Source organism: Megalobrama amblycephala, unplaced genomic scaffold (genome assembly GCF_018812025.1).
Source record: "Megalobrama amblycephala isolate DHTTF-2021 unplaced genomic scaffold, ASM1881202v1 scaffold391, whole genome shotgun sequence".
Taxonomy (NCBI): domain Eukaryota; kingdom Metazoa; phylum Chordata; class Actinopteri; order Cypriniformes; family Xenocyprididae; genus Megalobrama; species Megalobrama amblycephala.
Genome location: NW_025953355.1, coordinates 22,584 through 44,994, shown reverse-complemented (window position 1 = coordinate 44,994; position 22,411 = coordinate 22,584). Strand labels below are relative to the sequence as shown.

Here is a 22,411-nt window from a genome sequence, read left to right as displayed (position 1 = left end):
TACAACCATTTTAACATGTTTGTATCTTATTTGTCCCTTTTTATTTTAATACAAAGATTATCTGGTAAAACAGTTAGATTTCTATGCACTTCTGTGATTGTAGATAATGCAGTGTGTGAACAGGACTTTTATTTTGGAGTGGTGACTGACGTCATAAGACTGCGCCGCGCTCCTGCATCTGTTGTGATTCTGCTGAAGAAAGGTTTGTTTTAAGAATTTAAGCTGTTTCAATCGATAGAAACAGTTCAATGAATTATATTTGTTTTTTTAAGAAGCGATGTGAAATGAGTTAATTTACTATTTAATGTATTTATTTATTTAACTGTAATGAAGGATATTTGTGTGAGTAAAGCTCATCCACTGATGAGAAACAGTAAACCTGCGTCTCATTTCTCTCTATATATATCATAAATCATCATGAACACGAGTTTAGTCTGGAGAGTCATGATGGAGAAACTGAACTTTTCAACTCCGAGTCAATTGAATCAAACACTTTGAGAAATGATTCAGTGAATCACGACTCGTGCTGCTCAAACAGTGAACATGAACGACAACAAACACTAACAAACTAACTAATCATGTTTTTCATCAGTGTAATCATTTAAATATAATCTATAATTCTTTAAATACCAAATGTAGATCATAAATATCTAAATATGAAGTTTTATATTCATTTGCAGCGTTAGTTTTGAGTGTTTTTTTGTTTTTTTTGTCCAACAGGTCATTGAAGACTTTTAACTCTGTTAATCATTCTCTTCTTAGAGATGGAGTTTATTAAAGAGGAGACTGAAGACATAAAGATGGTGTTTATTAAAGAGGAGACTGAAGACATAAAGATGGCGTTTATTAAAGAGGAGACTGAAGACACGAAGATGGTGATCATTAAAGATGAGGCTGAAGACATAAAGATTGAGTTTAATAAAGAGGAGTTTGAAGACATGAAGATTGAAGAAGCTTTCAGAGTGAAACATGAAGATATTGAGGAACAAACAGGTTGGTTTTATTCTCACAGCTGAACTCAGTCATTTGATCATCATTAAAATGTCCAGCTCTACAGAAATAGAGAATATACAGAAGTATAATCTTACAGATAATATTACAGAATCCATTCATTCCAGCATAATATCATTCAGGTATAAATTCCTGTTTAATTGATCATTAAATGGTTTAATTAAGGTTTGCACATGCTGAATGAATTTCCAGTTTCAAATGATTATTAAACAGCAGCACAAACTCTGTGAAATCAGCAGCCCTTCCTTCAGACGCACTCAGTGTCTGAATTCACTCAGTCGTTTCATTCAAGTGGACTTACTGTAGCGCAAGAGTTAGAGTTTGGTTTAGGGCTGGTTACTTGTAATTAAAGGGTTAGTTCACCCAAAAATCAAAATTCTGTCATTTAATACTTATCCTCATGCCGTTCCACACCCGTAAGACAACTTTAAAATTCAGTGTTTCCATTAAATGTGACCCCTGACCACAAAACCAGTCGTAAGTCACACGGGTATATTTGTAGCAATAGCCAACAATACATTGTCAAAATTATGCAATATTAAGTAAAGATCATGTTCTATTAAGATATTTTGTCCATTATTTTAGTCCGTTATATTCAAACAAATCATGTATGAGCTCTCTCTCTCTCTCTCTCTCTCTCTCTCTCTCTCGAGGCACTGATCGCATGTTGTTTTCTGCACAGACACATTTCAGTTGTTTTCACACACATTCAGGACAATGTTTGGATTTGTCCTGTGTATGTTGCGGTGTACTTAAAAATAATAAAAATGGAATGTATAAGAAATAGAGATAACAGTAAAAACAGAGAATTTCGCTATCTGGATGGAAGAGCTAGGAAGTTTCAGGGAGATTTTTGTTGTCCGTCAGAGCAGATCTAAACAGATCTTCTTCACAGATCAGGACTGCTGTCTAGCTCTACCTGTTAAGGCACTTCGAACTGATACAAAGTTTCAATCTCCCCTTTTGCCAAGACACCTCAAACTGCGCCACACAGCACCAATCCCCTTTCCGGAGATAACTATGCAACGCAGTTCAAATTTCCCCTTTGGAAATGGATTTGTATACATCACATTTCATGTTGGGGTTGTATGTTTGGTCATGGGAGCTGATCAATTGTTGTTCATCAATTGTTATCATGCCACCAGCTGGCAGCAGTAAGTGTGGCACATATTCAAGCCTTTAAAATGGTCCTTTTATAGTCACAGTATTTTCTATGCTTCCGCTTGGCAACATAATTAGAAAATACAAAATTTATTTTCATTTCTATGCTGATGATTCTCAGTTATACCTTCCACTGAAAACAAGAGATTCTCTGCAGCCTCTCATGGACTGTCTTGAGGTTATTAAATGCTGGATGGCAAATAATTTCCTTCAGCTTAACAATAAAAAAACTCTATAGGCAATTACTTAAACAATCTTACTCCATATATTACGTCACATGCAAAAAATGTAGGTGTTATCTTTGACTCTGAGCTTTGTTTTGAAAAACTAATTAGCTCAGTTGTTAAAAACAGCTTCTATCAACTGAGAATCATTTCCAGACTTAAATCAACACTTTTTCTTTCAAGATTTGGAGAAAGTTATTCATACATTTATCACATCACGGCTGGACTGTTGTAATTCGTTGTACCTTTGCCTTCCTCAATCCTCATTGGCACATTTGCAGATGGTCCAGAATGCAGCAGATAGACTGTTAACTAGTGCAAAAAACAAGATCATATCACTTGAATTTTATCACTTTACTGGCTTCCTGTCTTTTTCAGAATTCAATTTAAAATGTTGCTGATTGTTTTTAAAGCTCTTAATGGACAAGCACCATCCTATATCTCTGATCTTATTTATTTGAACTCAGCTCCTAGGTCCCTCAGATCTGCCAATAACTTACTTAGTATAAGTGCATCTACAAATCAGCTCCATTGCATATTCCAAGCAATCAAGAGCTCAGAGAGGTACATTTAAAGTAGCTAGACAGATTCTGCCAGTGTTGGTTCAGTGTAAACGATGTACTTCTGAGTCCTTAAGATGGAGGGAAATTAACAAGGGAAGGGCATAAAAATCTGAACTTCAGCGCAGCCCTGGAGTACCTCAACAGGACACTTGTAGATTTATTTGAAATATTAATTTCCGATCATGAGTCTCTAATAATGAGCTGATGAACCTAGAGCAAGAATGCCCAATCCTGTTCCTGGACATCTACATACATGCAGAGTTCAGATCCAACCCTGATCGAACACAACTGCTTTTAGTTATCAAGTGCCCCTGAAGATCTTATTTCACTGCTTCAGGTGTGTTTGATCAATGTTGGATCTGAACTCTGCAGGAAATGTAGATCTCCAGGAACAGGACGTCTAGTGTTTAATTTCTATTCAACTGTGCTAAGTCTGTTTGATGCACATGTTCGTACTGGTATTTGTTCACTGAAGTTTAATGGAGCCTGTTGTCAGAAAATGCACACTTGCATGAATTTGTAACATTTACAGGGTAAGAGTATAACCAGTTTTGTGCTGAGGAAAACATCTCATAAACACTCAATCTTTCCGTCTAATGCATGTGCTATGTCTGACATTACAACAACAAATATCTTCTTTTACTTACTGAATAGTAAAACACTTTCCAATTAATTTAAATAATATGAGTATATTCAGGTTTATATTGTGTCTGGTTCTCACCTTAGTGATGAACAGAAATTGTAGTTTGTAAATTCCTCCATCAATGTCAGCAATCTTCTAACAAGCTGATGATCTTAACCAGATGTGAAAAATAAAGGATACATAAATGTGCAGTGGTGGGTCCCTTTGGACCTGGTTTGAAAACCACTGCTGTATAAGATCTGTAGATGGGCAACTCTGGTCCTGGAGAGACACTATTCTGCAGAGTTTAGCTCCATCATTGATCAAACAAACCTGTAAAAAATTAACCCAATCCCAAAATGTAACGGTAAAGGCTGATATTTATTTTTGTGTCGCACCTACACCCGAGACTCTGCGCAGTAGTCTGTACTAGGGGTGTGCACAAATAGTCCAGTATTTGAATTTTACTCTGTTGCTTTGCTGGCCGTAATGCAGTGAATCCATGATAAATCCTAAGAACTAAAATTTGCAGTTATAACTAAATGCACCGGGTGGTACTGTGGAGCATGTTTAAAAGGTTTATTTTATTGGATCATCACAAAATGTTGTTGCCTGCCTTGCGATGTTTGGAATTATTAGATGAAAATGATCTTACAAAATGGAATTACTTTTGATCAAATTAATTATTGAAACTGAGTTATCATAATATCACCACCATAATGAGAAAGCACATGAAATCAAAACACCCGTTGAATGAGGAAAGACAGCTGTCCATCATTGCATTCACGACAGGTAAGCGCAGCTGTAACCCAAGTGAGCAGAGAAGATAACGTACTCGGTTACTAACGTAACCTCGGTTCCCTGAGATACAGAACGAGTACTGGGTATGGGGAAAGGTCTCCTTTTTCCCCATTACTGAAGCATTTTTCAATAATGCAGTGTAACTGCATCATTATTGGTTCACTCATAGACAAGTTGTTGAACCAATGATGCCGCGGCGTAGCTGCGCGGTCTATGGCGACAAAGCGTGCGAAAATTCCCGCTGAAAGGGGCGGGGATTAGCGCTATATAAGAAGGTGTTTCGCCATAGGATTTCAGGTCATACGACTGAAGCGACGACACTGAAGCCGCAGCCTCGTGGCACGGCATGTAACGCAGTACTCGTTCCATATCTCAGGGAACCGAGGTTACGTTAGTAACCGAGTACGTTCCCTTTCGATACTTCACTCGTACTGCGTATGGGGAATGAATTCAACCGCGCCGTGCCACGGCAGGGAATGACTGGACTTGTCTTGGACACCGTGAGGGAACCAGCGGACAAGTGAGAAGGCCGGAGCCGTCGAACCCAATGTTACACTACAGAAGGGAGTTAACTCCTGGAGAAGTATGAAGCGGAGCTCAAAAGAGGCCTGCTGTATCATACCGAGAGGACCCGAGCTTGTAAGGTTCGGGATATCCAAATTATAAAATCTGACAAAAGTGGACGGCGAGGACCAGCCGGCCGCTTCACTCCACTGGACCAGGCCCAAGAGGCAAGCCATAACTCCTATGGGGCAGTTCTGGCCCATAGAGGAGTAACAAAGAGCGATAGCGTCGACTATCCAATGCGAGAGATGTTGCTTAGAGACCGAAGACCCTTTGGTGCAGCCGCTAAAGCAGATAAAGAGTTGATTGGATTGCCAGAAAGACTGTGACCGGTCAACATAGGTCCTCAATGCCCTGAACATAACCAATGTAACCAGTCCTAGGTTTCAAAATGACTTTGGAGTCGTTGGGCCCGAATTCAAGGCACGCAGGGCTCACAGAGAGGGGCCTGCAAGTCGCCAACACGCTTGACCGATGCTAGAGTAAGTAGCAGAGCGGTTTTGAGCGTCAGGGGCCTGAGGTTAGGCTAAACACAGTGGCCTCAAAGGGTGGCCCTTTAAGAGCTCTGTGGACCAAAGAGAGGTCCCATGTGGGAATGGTGAGAGGACGAGGAGGATTCAGTCGCCTAGAACCTCTCAAGAAACATGCCACAAGGCTGTTTTGTCCCACTGACTGGCCAGCGATAGGAGCGTGAAACGCTGCAATGGCTGCTACCTAAACTTTGAGCATTGAAGGGGAGCAACCCATATCTAAATGCTCTTGGAGGAAACACAGTATCGGTGATACGTCACACTCCACTGGGTCTATGTTGCGTGCAGAGCACCAGCAAACAAAGACTGACCATTTCTGGGCGTAGAGGCGTCTTGTGGACGGGGCTCTTGCCTGAGAGATGGTATTTAGCACGTCCCTGGGAGGCTTGCAGGCTCCCATCGTGGGACCAGAGGTGCAGAGCCCAGAGTTCTGGCTGAGGATGCCAGATTGTCCTGTTCGCCTGAGAGAGGAGGTCCCGTCTCAGGGGGATCGGCCACGGGGCTTCTGTGGAAAGCCTGAGCAGCTCTGAGTACCAAACTTGGCTCCTCCAGAGCGGGGCCACTAGGAGAACTCTGTGCTTGTCTTCCCTGATTCGTCTGATGACCTGAGGGATCAGAGCGATCGGGGGAAATGCGTAAAGGAGGGTGCTGGGTCAGACGTGGGCCAGCGCATCTTCCTCCTTCGAAAAATAAATTGGGCAGTGAGAGTTGTCTTCTGAGGAGAAGAGGTCTACCTCTGCCCTCCCGAAGATCTCCCAGATTGTGAGAACCCTCGGGGGGTGGAGCATCCACTCGTCTGAGGGGACGTTGCTCCAGGATAGCATATCTCTCCCAAATTTGTTCTCCCGGGTATGTGAGTCGCTTTGAGCGACTGTAGCCTCGGTAATACCCATTCCAGAAGATGCTTCACCAGAGCACACAAGTGACTGGACGAAAGACCGCCCTGGTGATTTATATATGACACCACTGTCATGCTGTCCGACTGGACTGGGACATGGAGGGCTCGAATCACTGCCAGCATCTCGAGGCAGTTGATGTGCAGATGGCTTTCCTCGTGGGACCACGAGCCGAAGGCAGGTCTGCCCTCGCAAAGAGCACCCCAACCTGTGTTGGACACATCTGTTGAGAGCACCTGTCCTTCTGAACACCACCTGTAGGGGTACTCCTTGACTGAACCATGCAGGGTTCGTCCAGGGTTTCAGAGCTGTCAAACAGGCCCGATTGACCCTGAGACGCAGGCGGCCGTGCTGCCAGGCGTGAGGAGGGACCCGAAACTTCAACCAGTATTGCAGAGGCCGCATCCGAAGAAGGCCGAGCTGCAGAACCGGGAAGGCGGAAGCCATCAGCCCTAACATCCTCTGGAAGAGTTTCAGAGGGAGATAGGCTCTGTTCCTGACTAATGCCATGAGCTGCCGAATGGCCAGAGCACGCTCTGGCGAGACTACAGCCGTCATGCTGGCTGAGTCGAGAACTGCACCCAGGAACGTTATACGCTGGCTGGGGAGCAGTGAGCTTTTGGCAAAATTGACCCTTAGTCCCTGGCATTCCATGTGGCTGAGTAGCACGGATCTGTGATGCTCCAACTCGGTTCGCGACTGGGCTAGAATGAGCCAGTCGTCGGACCCAGATTCCCATCTGTCTCAGTGGGGAAAGCGCCGCGTTCATGCACTTGGAAAAAAGTGTAAGGAGCCAGGGACAGCCCAAAGGGAAGGACTGTATATTGGTAAGCCACACCCTCGAACGTGAATCTCAAGAATTGCCTTTGACGGGGGGCTATCTGGATATGAAAGTATGCATCTTTCAGGTCCAGCAAGCAGAACCAGTCCCCGGGGCAAATCTGCGCGAGGATCTGCTTCAGCGTTAACATCTTGAACTTCCATCTCATGAGGGAGAGGTTCAAGAGTCTGAGATCTAAGATGGGTCTGAGACCGCCATCTTTCTTGGGGACCAGGAAATAACGGCTGTAGAACCCCAACTCGCTCTCTGAGGGGAGACTATTTCTATAGCTCCCTTCCTCAGCAGAGTCGCGACTTCGGCTCGGAGGACATGTGAGTCGTCCATGTTTACTTAAGTCAGAAGCACCCCGCTGAAACGCGGGGGTTGTCGGGCGAACTGCAGCGAGTGTCCCCGACTTATGGTCCCCAGAACCCAGCTTGACACTCCAGGGATGGCCTGCCAGGCCTCGGGCCGTGTGACGAGGTTGAATGGCATCAGATGACGGACCGCCGATTAGGGGCCCATACACCGGAGAGAGTGGAAGAGGAGAATTGCTCTGTCTTTGAGAAGGTAAAATATTTATTGTGTTCGCCATGAGAACTGCGTTTTGCATGGATGCAACATTTTTGGGCCCAGTTAGCACAACACTGAACATATCTCCCATGCTCGGAGTTAAACGGGGCGGAGGGGAAATTGAAAGAAGGAGCTTTTGGGGTGGTCCGGCCTTGGCGAGACCTTGCCCCATCCTCTTCCTTCCTGATAGATCAGGAAGACTTAGCAGGTGCCGGGTCCAGCGAGGAGGAGCGCTTTGTGGGGAGTGAGCGCTGGCGCTGATCCTTAGGAGCTGCTGCCTGAGAGGCAGAGGGGGCAGGCTTGTTCTGTTGAGCCGGCGCAGACCTGGGGCGGCTGGAAGCAGACGCAGAACTGGAGCTCTTGGGCAGGAAGTGTTGCATGGCTTGGGACAACTTCTGTGCTGCAGTGAAGCATTCCGTAAAGCCCTCTACTGCTGGCCCGAAGAGACCAGAGGGAGAGACCGGGGCTTGTCTATGAATGAACCAATGACGATGCAGTTACACTGCGTTACTGAAAAAGGCTTCAGTAACGGGGAAAAAATGAGACCTTTCCCCATACACAATATGAGTGTATCGAAAGGAAACTTATGTGATAGCAAAAGGATTTTGAGATATATGCTTCCTTTTAGTTTCATCGAGGGAGATATATATTTACGAACAGAAAATACAAAGTGCTGCTGTTAGAAACTTAACTTTGTGTCAGCGCAGCTCATTTTCTCACCTGGGCATGTGGATATTATAGTTTTTTTCTCAACATGAACATGTGAAACAATATAAACACGATAATCATATACTGACTTGAGTATATTATGTACATTACATTTTGTACGATAACTGGCGCTGTCTGCTTTATTAGCGTTTTTTCGTTTAACATCATTTAAATAAACCAATATTCGTTTTTTTACGAGTCCATATATTCGAATACAAAATTTTGGAAAAATGGCCATCCCTAGTCTATGCGTCGGTTTTTAATTTATACTTTGTGACGTTGTCCATGTCACATGCATGCAGAGTCCACGTAGTGTCCACAGTCTTGAGTATCAAGGTAAAAGCTAAAGAAGAAGCAGCTTGTCATGTTCGTTGTCAGAGAAGCAGCAAATAGGTAACGACTTTTGTTGCAGTTTGATTGCATGTGTCCCCTGAAACAATGTTTTTTTCATTCCTATGGAAGCTGAAAACACTCTGTTACGAGGTTCAAAAATGTGGAAGTAAGATGACAGGGTCAGCGTGACTGGAACTCGTGGTTTATTCGGTTCTTATATGGTACAAACAAATAAAAGTTGTGCTCTCTACACTCTCAAAACTTCATCAACATAAAGCGCTTGCAGTCTGGGTAGAATTGACGTGTTACTTTTTTTTTTAAGAGGTGCGCATCAGGGTACGTAATAGGTTAGTATAAGTATAAGTATAAGTATAAATCAGCCTTAAGTCTTCAGGAATGCTTGAAAATTACAGGCAGGTGTATTTGATTAGGGATGAAACTTAACTCTGCAAAAGAGTGGCCCTCAAGTACCAAAGCTGCCCATCCTTGATCCATAAGATACAAACATGTTGTTGGTTTTGATGCTTTAAATGTCTAAATTGTTTTATGTCTATTTTTGCTCTAGACCTGATGGCATTGAAAGAGACGAGCCATGAACTTAATGAAAGGCAAGAAGAGGAAGAACATTATTACAAACATCATTTCATGACTGGGGAAAGAGCGACACAGGCTTCCTCACAAAAAAGAGCTCAAAATACTGGAACTAAAAGTTATTTCACCTGCCAACAGTGTGGAAAGAGTTTCAGACATAAAGAAACCCTTAAATATCACATGAGAATTCACACGGGAGAGAAACCCTTCACCTGCCAACAATGTGGACAGAGTTTCACACATAAAGGAAGCCTTAAAGTCCACATGAGAATTCATACTGGAGAAAAGCCTTATACCTGCCAACAGTGTAGAAAGAGTTTCAGACATAAAGAAACCCTTAAATATCACATGAGAATTCACACGGGAGAGAAACCCTTCACCTGCCAACTATTTGGACAGAGTTTCACACATAAAGGAAGCCTTAAAGTCCACATGAGAATTCACACTGGAGAGAAACCCTTCACCTGCCAACAATGTGGACAGAGTTTCAGTCAAAAAATAACCCTTATAGCCCACATGAGAATTCACACTGGAGAGAAACCCTTCACCTGCCAACAGTGTGGAAAGAGTTTCATTAAAAATGAAAATCTTAAAGTCCACATGAGAATTCACACTGGAGAAAAAACTTTCATCTGCCAACAATGTGGAAAGAGTTTCACACATGAAGAAAGCCTTAAAGTCCACATGAGAATTCACACTGGAGAAAATCCATATATCTGCCGACAATGTGGACAGAGTTTCAGTTATAAAAGAAGCCTTATAATCCACATGAGAATTCACACTGGAGAAAATCCATATACCTGCCAACAATGTGGAAAGAGTTTCACACATGAAGAAATCCTTAAAGTCCACATGAGAATTCACACTGGAGAGAAGCCTTACACCTGCCAACAATGTGGAAAGAGTTACACACGTGAAGAAAGCCTTAAAGTCCACATGAGAATTCACACTGGAGAAAATCTGTATATCTGCCGACAATGTGGACAGAGTTTCAGTTATAAAAGAAGCCTTATAGGCCACATCAGAATTCACACTGGAGAGAAGCCTTACACCTGCCAACAATGTGGAAAGAGTTACACACGTGAAGAAAACCTTACAGGCCACATGAGAATTCACACTGGAGAAAAGCCATATATCTGCCGACAATGTGGAAAGAGTTTCAGTCATAAAAGAAGCCTTAAAGTCCACATGAGAATTCACACTGGAGAGAAACATTATGCCTGTCAACAGTGTGGAAAGAGTTTCAGTCGAAAAGAAAGCCTTAAAGACCACATGAGAACACACACTGGAGAAAAGCCTTAAGGCAGGAACACACCTTAGTTTGTTCCTGCCTTAAGTAGTTTTTTAAGGTAGTTTTTGTTCATCGGCCGACTAAGGCTATGTCCACACAAAGCCGGAGCTTACCTTATGCAATCTTTTTTTTTTTTTTTTTTCTTGTCTCAAGAAATACCTTTGTCCACACAAAACCTCTGAAACAAATCAAAACGATGTATATACATGCCAGACCAGTATGTGGCACTGTAATTCTGCCACAGAGATACACTTAAAGCAGTGAATAAGACTTGGAGCATGAGCATAAACCTTGCGCGCTGTATACAAACTATAGTAAAGCTTAGAAATAACGCTTTATTATGGCTCAGTGGCTTCTGCAATGTGAACATAAGCATCTAGAGTCAGCTATTGTTGTTGCTGCTGTTAGCAGCGTCTGACTAGGGTCGACACGTGGGGTGATGACATCATCGTTTCTCAAAATATACAGGTAGGCTGTACACACAAAAACACAAAGACAGCATTTTCAGATTTATCCACTCTGGGGGCCGGTTTCAAAAAATAGCGGTTTTACCTTCCGAAAACGCCGGATCCGTGTGGACAAAACGCCTATCTGATACAAAATTCATGCGTATTCACAAAAATGTGTCTCCGTCCCGCATCGTCAGCTGAAGTTGGTTCTCATTGGCTGTTTTTTTTTTTTTTTTTTTTTCGGAGCTCCTCGGTCCATCTGATCATCCTGATTGGCTGTTCAGATACTGTCACCTGCTGGTTCGGAAAGGCATTTCATCTTATGCAGGCACAGAAGGGATGTGCTACTTGTCCTTCGGCTGTCGAGTGTCGGTTTGGTGTGTCAGGGCAACTTTAGACACAGACGCTGCCGACGTGAGCCAAAACCACAGTCTGCTTTTGGCGCCACTAGTTCGTTGATGTCGGCTTGGTGTGTTCCTGCCTTTACACCTGCACTCTGTGCGGGAATGGCTTCAACATGGTAACGAAGCCTTAGGGAACACATGAATATTCACACTAAAGAGAAGTAATTTACATGTGGTCAGTGTGGAAAGAGTTTCATATTTAAAGGGGACCTTAAGGTCCACATGAGGATTCACTGGAAAGAGAACGGTTTTAGAAGTCATCACTGTGGAAAGAGCAGAGGTGTAAAGAGTACCTGTAAACAATTCTTAAATAAATGTACACATACTTTACAATGAAAATGACTCTGTTACAAGTTAAAAGTGACCAATTCTAATACCCCCTTTCCACCGGCACGAACCGGGTGCTAATTCAGAGGTAGTGCCAGTTCGGAGTTGGTTCAACTGACGAGCCTTCTAAGAACCGGTTTGCCTTTCCACGGGCTAGAGAGCCAGGTCTTATGTCATTGCATACGTCTCATATTTCACAGGAAAGCTAGTGGTGCAGCGCAGCGCCAAACACAAACACAAACACACCACACCAAGCTCGAGATGCATCAGCTTCCCGCAGAGAGACCCGTGGCACTCCGATGTCACCCGCCGAATCGGTCTGTGATGCTCCGATGCATCTCGAACAAGCCTTCTATCAACAATCGCGGATGTTTCACTACTGTTGATACTTATGGCTTTGCAAACTACATCGGCATCCAAACACGGCTCGCCGTAATTTGTATATAGATGGAGATTACAATCAAGCTGCTATTAGCTCGATTAGTTGCTATTGCAAAAAAGGCAGTCACAAGATTCTTGTTGGTCACGGTAACCCCGCCTCCAGCCCCTGATGCAAGCGGCTCTTACTTCTAGCCCAGCAATGTTTTGGTGCTAATTACGAACCACTTTTCCTGGTTCGGAGCTGGTGCTTTGGGTGTCGAAAGACAAAGAACTGATTTGAATTAGGCTCTGGCTCCGAACTAGCACTCAATCTGCCTTGGTGGAAAAGGGGTAAAAGACAAACAGTCCATTAAAAAGAGGTGGTTCGTCTGTCCTGTTAAATAAATTTTCATCAACAACAGTTAAATAATCATAAATGTTGCATTTACCTCAATTAATATGAAATTTAACCATAAATGTGCCACACATTCAGCTCTGTATGAATCTGATCTGGAACACTGTGTTCCACTGTGTGTATCAGCTTTTATTTGTCATGCATCATCATTGAAACATACTGTATCAAGTACAAAAATAAATAACATTATTAAAGTTGTAGTTTATGTCTTAAGGCTACAGAAGGGAGAAAAAAGTTATTGAACAATTTACCATATTATTGGCATCGAACTCTAATGTCACAAGCTGGTTTAACTATCAAGTCCATCCAACCAATAGCTATGCTTGCTTTTCCTTTAGAGTGTCATGGCATGGGGGGTCTAGAGCATATCCCATCTAGCACTGGGATCTAGCTTTACTGTCTGCAGTCAACATGCAATTTAAAATTTCTGGCATCACAGCCTTGAATTTTTTTCCAGCAATGGCCTGTCTTTTTGTCCACGCAGACATGTCTTCTTCCAGTGATGCAGAGACAGACAGAATTTACCAGGCCTGTTTTTTTTGGGTGAAAGATCTGGGCCTGTATCCTTCTTCTACGCAGCCATGATGTTGTAATTGATGCAGTATGTGGTCTGGCAATGTCATGATGGAAAATGCAAGGACTTCCCTGAAAGAAACGACATCTGGATGGGAGCATATGTTGTTCTAGAACTTGGATATACCTTTCAGCATTGATGGTGCCTTTCCAGATGTGTAAGCTGCCCATGCCACATGCACTCATGCAACCCCATACCATCAGAGATGCAGGCTTCTGAACTGAGCGCTGATAACAACTTGGGTTGTCCTTGTCCTCTTTAGTCCGGATGACATGGCGTCCCAGTTTTCCAAAAAGAACTCCAAATTTTGATTCGTCTGACCACAGAACAGTTTTCCACTTTGCCACAGTCCATTTTAAATGAGCCTTGGCCCAGAGAAAACACCTGTGCTCCTTGATCATGTTTAGATATGGCTTCTTTTTTGACCTATAGAGTTTTAGCCGGCAATGGCGAATGGCACGGTGGATTGTGTTCACCGACAATGTTTTCTGGAAGTATTCCTGAGCCCATGTTGTGATTTCCATTACAGTAGCATTCCTGTATGTGATGCAGTGCCGTCTAAGGGCCCGAAGATCACAGGCATCTAGTATGGTTTTCCGGTCTTGACCCTTACGCACAGAGATTGTTCCAGATTCTCTGAATCTTTGGATGATGTTATGCACTGTAGATGATGATAACTTCAAACTCTTTGCAATTTTTCTCTGAGAAACTCCTTTCTGATATTGCGTTACTATTTTTTACCACAGCATTGGGGGAATTGGTGATCCTCTGCCCATCTTGACTTCTGAGAGACACTGCCACTCTGAGAGGCTCTTTTTATACCCAATCATGTTGCCAATTGACCTAATAAGTTGCAAATTGTTCCTCCAGCTGTTCCTTATTATGTGTTTATTTTCTTCTAAGAGAGTTGAAAAATAAGCAGAGCTAGCAGTAATTAAGGCCTTTCTGTACACAAAAATGCTTTCTTTCCATGAAATGTGAGAAACGTCTAGTTTTGTTTTCTTCAAGCTGCGCTCCATTTTTCTGGCTGCTCTCCTAAGGGCTTGAGTGTGCTCATTGTACCACAGCTTTAGACTATTTTCCTTTATGTTCTTTAAGTGCAAAGGAGCAGTTGTGTCTAGTGTATTGGAAAAGCGTGAGTCAATAGTTTCTGTTGCAACATTGAGTTCTTCTAAGCTATTTGGTATGCTAAGGCAAGGAAGATTAATTTTAAAGCAATCTTTAGTGATAGAAGTGATAGTTCTACCATATTTGTAGCAGGGAGTCGGTTTTGCAGCCTCGGCTAAATGTAGTATACACGAAACTACATAATGATCTGAGATACATGATGCAACATGACAACAAGCTCTTCATCTTTATTTACATTGATGTCATACTGCCTCAGTCAGTATTTCTAGTAAGTGATTCTCTGCTGGTTTGAATGAGCACTGTAAGGTAACATTTCTCAACATTTACAGTCCTATTTTTAGTTATTTCCCCCCCTAATAGCAGAGGTCAGCAGGATTCAGTCCTGGCTGTTATTGAAAATAAGAACTTGTTCTTAATGACTTGCCTGTTTAAATAAAGTTTAAATAAAAATAAAATAAAATTCAGTGCAGACCATCAAATTCATCCAGACCCTCGGTATCTGGCGACAAATGACAGTGATAATAAAGGAGCACAGAGATATGGATATGCACTAGATATGCAGATTTGGCCCTCTATGTTATACTATGCAGTTGTATTCAGCTAAGCTGTCCTATTTTCCATTGCAGGAAAGGTGAGATGTGCATTCCCTGATGTGGACTCTAAATCTTTAAAAGAAGCCACTCGCAACAAGCTCTCAAATGAGTGAAAGCTTAGCAGTCATCAAATTTACTAATTCAACAAATAAAAGTGTCTAAATATATAGTTGCATTTTCATTCTTTGTGTTATTGCGCTTTTACCCTAGTTAGTAGGATATAAATATGTTTTTGAACAGTCATGATATGTGTTCTGAATAAATGTTAAAATGTAATATACCACAAGTGTATATGGTATGTCCCATTCTAACAAGACCTATTGTAGCAGGTAACACTTTTCTAACACTTTTCTTGCAGGAATACCATACAATGTTACCATATTTATAGGAATAATCAGTAGCCTGTAAGTATTGATCATAATTAAATATATGTTAAAGTTTTGAAAGTGTCCATACTTTTTGATTGTGCCAAGATGTGTTTAGATAGACAGCTATCCATTAACAGTAGGCCGTTTAATATCACTAATCAGATAACAGCTAGCGCGCAAGTGTATAACTCTGCAAAGGTGATTTCACCCAGGTATTAATTTATTTATATTAATTTATTTATATTCACCCTTGAATTTATTACAGAAAGTAGTTGATGATTGTCTCAGTTTTTGATGGTTTTTTCTTCTTCCTTGTTTCCAAAAGCCCTATTCGGACGGGATTAGTTTTACATGGGTGATTTTACTGACAGGTCACGTGACCTGGTGGCAGCTGCCAGTCTGATTCTGACAGGTCTGTAGGTGGTGGGCTGGTGGCTGGCAGAGTGTAACACGTTCCCTATCACTCTTGCTGCATGGAAATTCATCGTTTTATTATTATGAATATAATTTTTAATTCATTCATTTCTTTATTTAACCAGGTTAAAAAACTCATTGAGTTTAAAATCTCTTTTACAAGAGTGACCTGGCCAAGAAAGCAGCAGCACTCTATTCTTTTGTATGATTGATGTTTTATGTGAGTTTATCTCAATTAAAGCAGTCAAATGACTGTTTCAACTGTTTGAAACTGACGCTCAGCCCAGCTGCAAGTATAATGCGTTCTCCATCACACTTGCTGCATGGAAATACATTATTTTATTGTTATAAATATACTGTTATGACTATTTTTTTGTATAATTGATGTTTACATTTTCAAATAAAGCAGTCAAATACTGGTGGGTTACTGGCAGTCAGTCCAGCCAGCCGTGGTGAAGCTGCAAGTATAACGCGTTCTCTATCACTATTTGAATCTTCTGTGGTTTATTTTGTTAGTAATTAGTCAGTGTGCTTATGATGTGCTCCCAATTTGGTTTTCCTTTGGTGTTCAAAGTTTCCCTACTTTATACAGTGTCTGTTTTACCTTGTGTGTTTTTTTCTATTTCATTGTGCTGGTAATGCATTTTGCCTGCATTTAATTGATATGTTCTTATTATGTTATATAAATGTTATGTAAAGTAATTTGCTCTTGTGAAGTAATATATAAGTATTAAATTACAGAAGACAACCTAACAGTGAGTGCTGCTATACTTTAGTCACATACAGTTTTATTAGCGGTCACCTTTGTGAGAGATGGCACAAAGATTAACATTTCTTCACTAAGGGTGAGGTCAATAAGTGCCCTTACTGATGGAAAACATGTATGCTTATCTTCAAACAACAATGACACACCAGAGTTTGAAGAGGGTGTTTCGTATTTTCTGAAAAACGTAACAATTAGTAAGAGATATGACCGCCAGAATGTATATTTTTGAGGCAAGTAGGGGCTAAACTCTGCAGGACAGTGGTCCTCCAGGACTGAATTTGGACACCCCTGCCTTAACACGACATAACCTTTGGGCTATTATTCTGCAGATACAACCTCTGAGGATGGACCGTCCTGGACCTGTCCCTCAGACGTGTATCTGTGGAGAGATGAAGCATTGTGTGAGCTCTGTCAAAGATGAGGTACAGCTCACACATCTCAAGGTGTTCATTTGGGAGAGCCAAACTGGCTAAATGAATTCATCAATGTACATGACTGTTGAGGTACACAATATAATGCAAAATGCATTCGCTGCTTCTCTAGAACTAGGGATGCACAATACTNATCACGGTCATTTGACTGCTTTAATTGAGATAAACCCCCCTAAAACATCAATCATACAAAAGAATAGAGTCATAATATTATATTCATAATAATAAAATTTTGTATTTGCATGCAGAAGAGAGTGACAGGGAACGCGTTACACTCGCATCTCAGCAGTGGCTGGCTGGACTGAGCCTCAGTAGCAACCAGTTGAGATCACGGTTATGTGACTGCTTTAATTGAGATTAACCCATCTAAAACATCATCATACAAAAGAATAGAGTCATAACATTATATTCATAATAATAAAATTGTGTATTTCCGTGCAGCAAGAGTGATAGGGAATGCGTTACACTCTGCCAGCCAACAGCCCACCACTGGCTACGTTTACATGCACCAATTTTCGTCAATCCGAATGAATTGAATCCGATTGCAGATCTGTTTACATGTACTCTAAACACTGTAATCTGATTCAGATATCCGTTTATATGTGTTTTATATACATTCTGAATAAAACGTTTGCGTATGCGCTCTGTGTGTGTGACGTCATATCAATCACACTTGCGGTAACAGATGATCAACGATAGCCAGGGATATTGTCAAAAGCATCAAATCTTGGCAATATTAAGAGGATTTGGTATTTCCAATTAATGTAGGCCTGTTACATTCTTCTAGTCTATTATTATTACTATTAGGTTCGGCTTCTTTTATTATTAAATTAATATTATACTTCGTGCTGTAAGGATAATAAAAGATTAGGCTATTAGCTATCTTTGAACACCTAGGTAGGCTATTAGCTATCTACATTTTTTAGGTCTATTATACAATGAATTATAGGCCTATAATTAAAATTATTAAGAGTGTAGGCTATAATATTTCCTAACACTGCAGTCATCAATCAAAATTAAGCACAGCTTTACTTCAAGCACCAACTTAAAAACAACCTGTTTAAATAAGGGATAAATATGCCATTGTCTTTTGGCATACATCTTTACAACTAGAGACGTGAACGTGAACCTGCACACTGCGTAATGCGTAACATTGCACTGCACATGTGCCCCAGAGACTTCTGAATACGATTGAGAAAGTAGTCGGATTCAAGCATTGGATCGGATTAGAAAAGGAATAAACCACCCCTTCCAATCCAATCGAAATTTAATTCGTATCGAGCTCAATTGGATCGATTAAGGTGTTTACATGAACGTTTTTCAATCCGATTGAGCCGTCAATACAATTACAAATGAATTATTTGTGTGAATGTAAACGTAGCCAGTGACAGACCTGCTAGAATCAGTCTGGCAGCTGCCACCAGGTCATATGACTGCTACCGCCAGCCAGTTGAAGATTGAACCCCCTCTCAACTATTTTCCACTCTGTCCAGTTGACCAGTTCACTTTTGTAAATAAACTTCTTGAAAAATGCTCTACTTGTTGCATCTCCCCTTTTTTTGTGTTGGCAGAAAGGCCAAACATACTTCCTTGTATGGCTACTCTGACTCATAAGATCTTGATTCAGGCAATTGTGTGAACCATTCATCAGTTTTTGATAACTGTTCCCTAGAATTGTTTTTTTTTTTTAATCTCAAGAAATTTATATGATTTTGGCTGGTTAATGAATTCCAGCCTTGTGTATTTTTTAATCTGTGTGATTTTACATGTGTACAGGTGTCAAAAATTGGACTGTGTTCTCCACATCCTACAAGGCAGAGTACTATACAATGTACAGACTGGAAATTTGTAGGCAATGTGGAGACATTTTCAAAAACCTCACTCCAGGAATGAATTCATTGTTGGTTGTTTCCATGGGGTGTTTTGCTTTCAATGAGGAATAAAAACACAACAAAAACAATGAACATTGAAATATTTTCTTTCTTTGCTAACCTGTAGGATATGTAGATTGAGGAAGAAGGGGAGAACTTGTGGGAATTTTTAGTGAGGACACCCACCCAGACTTCTGCAGCAAGTTCTGCCAAATCTGTGCTGACCTGATTTGAGTGTGTTGTGAGCATGATGTAATGCAGTGCAGTGTAAAAAATGAATGTGTGATTGATCATTTAATTCTATGTGGAAGTTTTAATTTTGAATCTCCTGTGGTTTATTTTGTTAGTAATTAGTCAGTGTGCTTATGATGTGCTCCCAATTTGGTTTTCCTTTGGTGTTCAAAGTTTCCCTACTTTATACAGTGTCTGTTTTACCTTGTGTGTTTTTTTCTATTTCATTGTGCTGGTAATGCATTTTGCCTGCATTTAAGTGATATGTTCTTATTATGTTATGTAAATGTTATGTAAAGTAATTTACTCTTGTGAAGTAATATATAAGTATAAAATTACAGAAGATAACCTAACAGTGAGTGCTGCTATACTTTAGTCACATACAGTTTTATTAGCGGTCACCTTTGTGAGAGATGGCACAAAGATTAACATTTCTTCAGTAAGGGTGAGGTCAAAGTGCCCTTACTGAAAACATGTATGCTTATCTTCAAACAACAATGACACACCAGAGTTTGAAGAGGGTGTTTCGTATTTTCTGAAAAACGTAACAATTAGTAAGAGATATGACCGCCAGAATGTATATTTTGGTCGGCCATCCATTAAATTCAGAGCAGCACCACTTGCCCTTACTGAAAATGAGGAAAAGGCTGCCAAACAGGCCCTGTGTCCTCCCTCACACCCTGACACAGGAGAGGAGGACATCTTCCCCTGAGGAGACTACTGGACTCTTCAAGGGCAAGTAGAAAAAGAGAGTTATTTTAATGCCATTACTGGGTGCTTACATGAAGATGAAATGAAGAATCAGATTTATTTATGAAGGTTTATTTTTTCCAATTACTAGAAACAATAATATTAAATGAGTAAAAAACAAAAAACCTTAACCATAAATTACTTACCCATAACACAGGGGTCTCCATACTCGCTCCTGTAGGGCCACTGTCCTGCAGAGTTCAACCCCAATTAACACACCTGAACCAGCTGATCAAGCTCTAAATAGGCATATTAGACACTTCCAGACAGGTGAGTTGAGGCAAGTAGGAGCTAAACTCTGCAGGACAGTGGCCCTCCAGGACTGAATTTGGACACCCCTTCCTTAACACGACATAACCTTTGGGCTATTATTCTGCAGATACAACCTCTGAGGATGGCTGAAGCACAGGGAAGCCAGGTGCCCGTCCTGGACCTGTCCCTCAGACATGTATCTGTGGAGAGACGAAGCATCGTGTGAGCTCTAAGTCAGAGATGATGTAGAGCTCACACATCTCAAGGTGTTCATTTGGGAGAGCCGAACTGACTAAATGAATTCATCAATGTACACGACTGTCAAGGTACACAATATAATGCAAAATGCATTAGCTGCTTCTCTAGAACTAGGGATGCACAATACTGGATTTTTGCCTTTTTAACTCATTTTGGCCGATAGTCAATGCTGTTATACATCTCTCTTCATCCTGGACATATTTACAGTTGTAATTGTGTCAGACCATTAAATCAAAGGTTTTCTGTTAATTACCATTTTAAATGAAAGGTTTATATGCAGATGAAGCACATGTTTATGTTTGAGTGGCATCACCTTGTGTGACAAGAAAATGTTCTTTAAAAGCACTTCATTGCTAGATTACAATTACCCTCAATGAAAACATGTTTCTGCTGGAAAAGATGGTTCTGTCTTTACTGAACAATGTTTTCTCTTTTTGACGATACAGATTCTGAAGATGTGAATGTCACGGTTCATGGGTTCACTGATTCATTCTCGCTCTGTCCGCGCGTGTGTGTGTGTGTGTGTTTGTGTGCTGTCAGTGTGAGCTAGTCGTGACTAACTGCGCTGATCACTAACACTAACTGAGACTAACTGTGCGTCACGTTGTCTGTCCTATATGTAGTCGTGTGTTTGCTGTGTTCCTTGTCAGATCGTTCTTGTGTTCATGTTTGTGGTCTCGTGTTCCCAGCAGTTCTTCCTTTGTTTCCTGTGAGTTTGTCTGTTCGAGTGTGGATTCTCATCAAGCCGTGTTTCTCTGGACTGCCTTCTGCAAGTGTGGATTCCTGTCTGCTGCAGTCTTGTTGCCACCCAAAGCCCGTTTCTTGCATGTGTCTGACCATCTTACCCTGTTCTTGTGGATTTAATAAACTGTTAACTCTCGCTATTGGATCTGGTGTTTATTCCCTGACAGTGAACTTGAATTTGAATGAGGGAAGATCCTTCCTAGATGTTAATCAGTCACAGCACACAGAGTGAGTGAATGAATGTAATTGTACAGTATATGTAACCCCTCTAGTCCAGGTCCTTCTCACCCCGCTCTGCGCGGGCCTCGAACCTGGGTCTCCGGCATGGGAGTCGGACGCTCTAACAAGGAGGCTAAAGGCTGCAACCTCTAGCGTCAGTCGCTAGAGCATCTCTTGAGATCAGAGGAGTGAGGTTTACTCGCACAGCAACTACTAGCTGGCCTCCGTTACATATAGACAAAATAAATGAAGTTATACACTAAACCTGAACAAGTGAATTAGAAAAGTAAGGGATCAGTTATAAAACATGGAATTTCAAAGTCAACAATATGTGTTCAACAGTGTGTTATCTACTATGTGATTTACAATGTTTTTCAATCTATATTCTTGCATGGTGCATTCTCCTTTTCCTTCAATGCCAGTTAATCATCTCTAAAGAAATCTTTTGACCTCCTGGGATGGCATTTCAAGTGACATGATCAGTTTTAACATCACAAGGAAGTGTGTGTGGGAAGAAACTGAACGGATCATGAGACATCCACATTTCCTACCTTCAAAGATCATTGTCATTAAATTTACAGATGATGCTGGCATTCCTGAAGGTGCAATTGACCAAGGGTGTTTTAAAAATGAATCCTTTTAGGCGTGTCCTTCTGCAACTATTCCTACTGCGAATATGTTTGAGATAAGAAAGTCTTAACATGTAAACTGGCTGGTACAAAGAAAAATGTCACAGAATTATTGCAGTTAGTAATTCAATTGCATTTTTAAAAGCCTTTTTTTCATGCCTTTATCTATTTATTTATTTTTTACAACTCTAAATAACAGCAGTTATATGAGGGCAGATGTCTTTACTTTTGTATTCTAAAGTGAAAGGTGCAGTCAGTGATTCTCAGGTTTGTTTTGCCCAGCTGGAAGTGACATAATGGGAGGGAGTGCGGTCAATATAAACAATAGGAAAACAAATGGATCGTAATGACAGTTGGGATGCTGAGGAAATTGTAAATGTTTATTCATACTCGTATGACGGACCACAGCCATAATTAGCCTGCTATGTGGTCAAGAGAGCAGCGACAGGCCTGAATTAGACAGAACAACGGTCAAAAGAGACAAATTGAGCTGAGAAGCAGTGGAAAACAGGGCAGAGACCAGTATTAGCTTGGAGATAT

At 41.2% G+C, this 22,411-nt stretch overlaps 1 protein-coding gene across 1 annotated transcript; it reads left to right on the top strand.

Annotated features, from left to right (window-relative positions):
* Nucleotides 1-677: 677 nt before the first annotated feature.
* On the top strand, nt 678-20,247 carry LOC125261317 (gastrula zinc finger protein XlCGF57.1-like). Its single transcript, XM_048179887.1, has 6 exons — nt 678-993; nt 9,372-10,637; nt 12,069-12,185; nt 14,972-14,976; nt 16,816-16,908; nt 20,149-20,247. The coding sequence occupies exons 1-6, from the start codon at nt 765-767 to the stop codon at nt 20,245-20,247; spliced, it is 1,809 nt and encodes a 602-aa protein (XP_048035844.1). The 5' UTR covers nt 678-764.
* Nucleotides 20,248-22,411: the final 2,164 nt, after the last annotated feature.

What these genes read in the sequence shown, in the direction of transcription:
- LOC125261317 (XM_048179887.1), top strand. Translation starts at nt 765, where the DNA reads ATGGAGTTTATTAAAGAGGAGACTGAAGACATAAAGATGGTGTTTATT. An exon ending in AGATATTGAGGAACAAACAG is followed by an intron (nt 994 to 9,371) that starts GTTGGTTTTATT and finishes TTTTTGCTCTAG; the next exon opens with ACCTGATGGCATTGAAAGAG. An exon ending in TGAGCTCTGTCAAAGATGAG is followed by an intron (nt 16,909 to 20,148) that starts GTACAGCTCACA and finishes ATTATTCTGCAG; the next exon opens with ATACAACCTCTGAGGATGGC.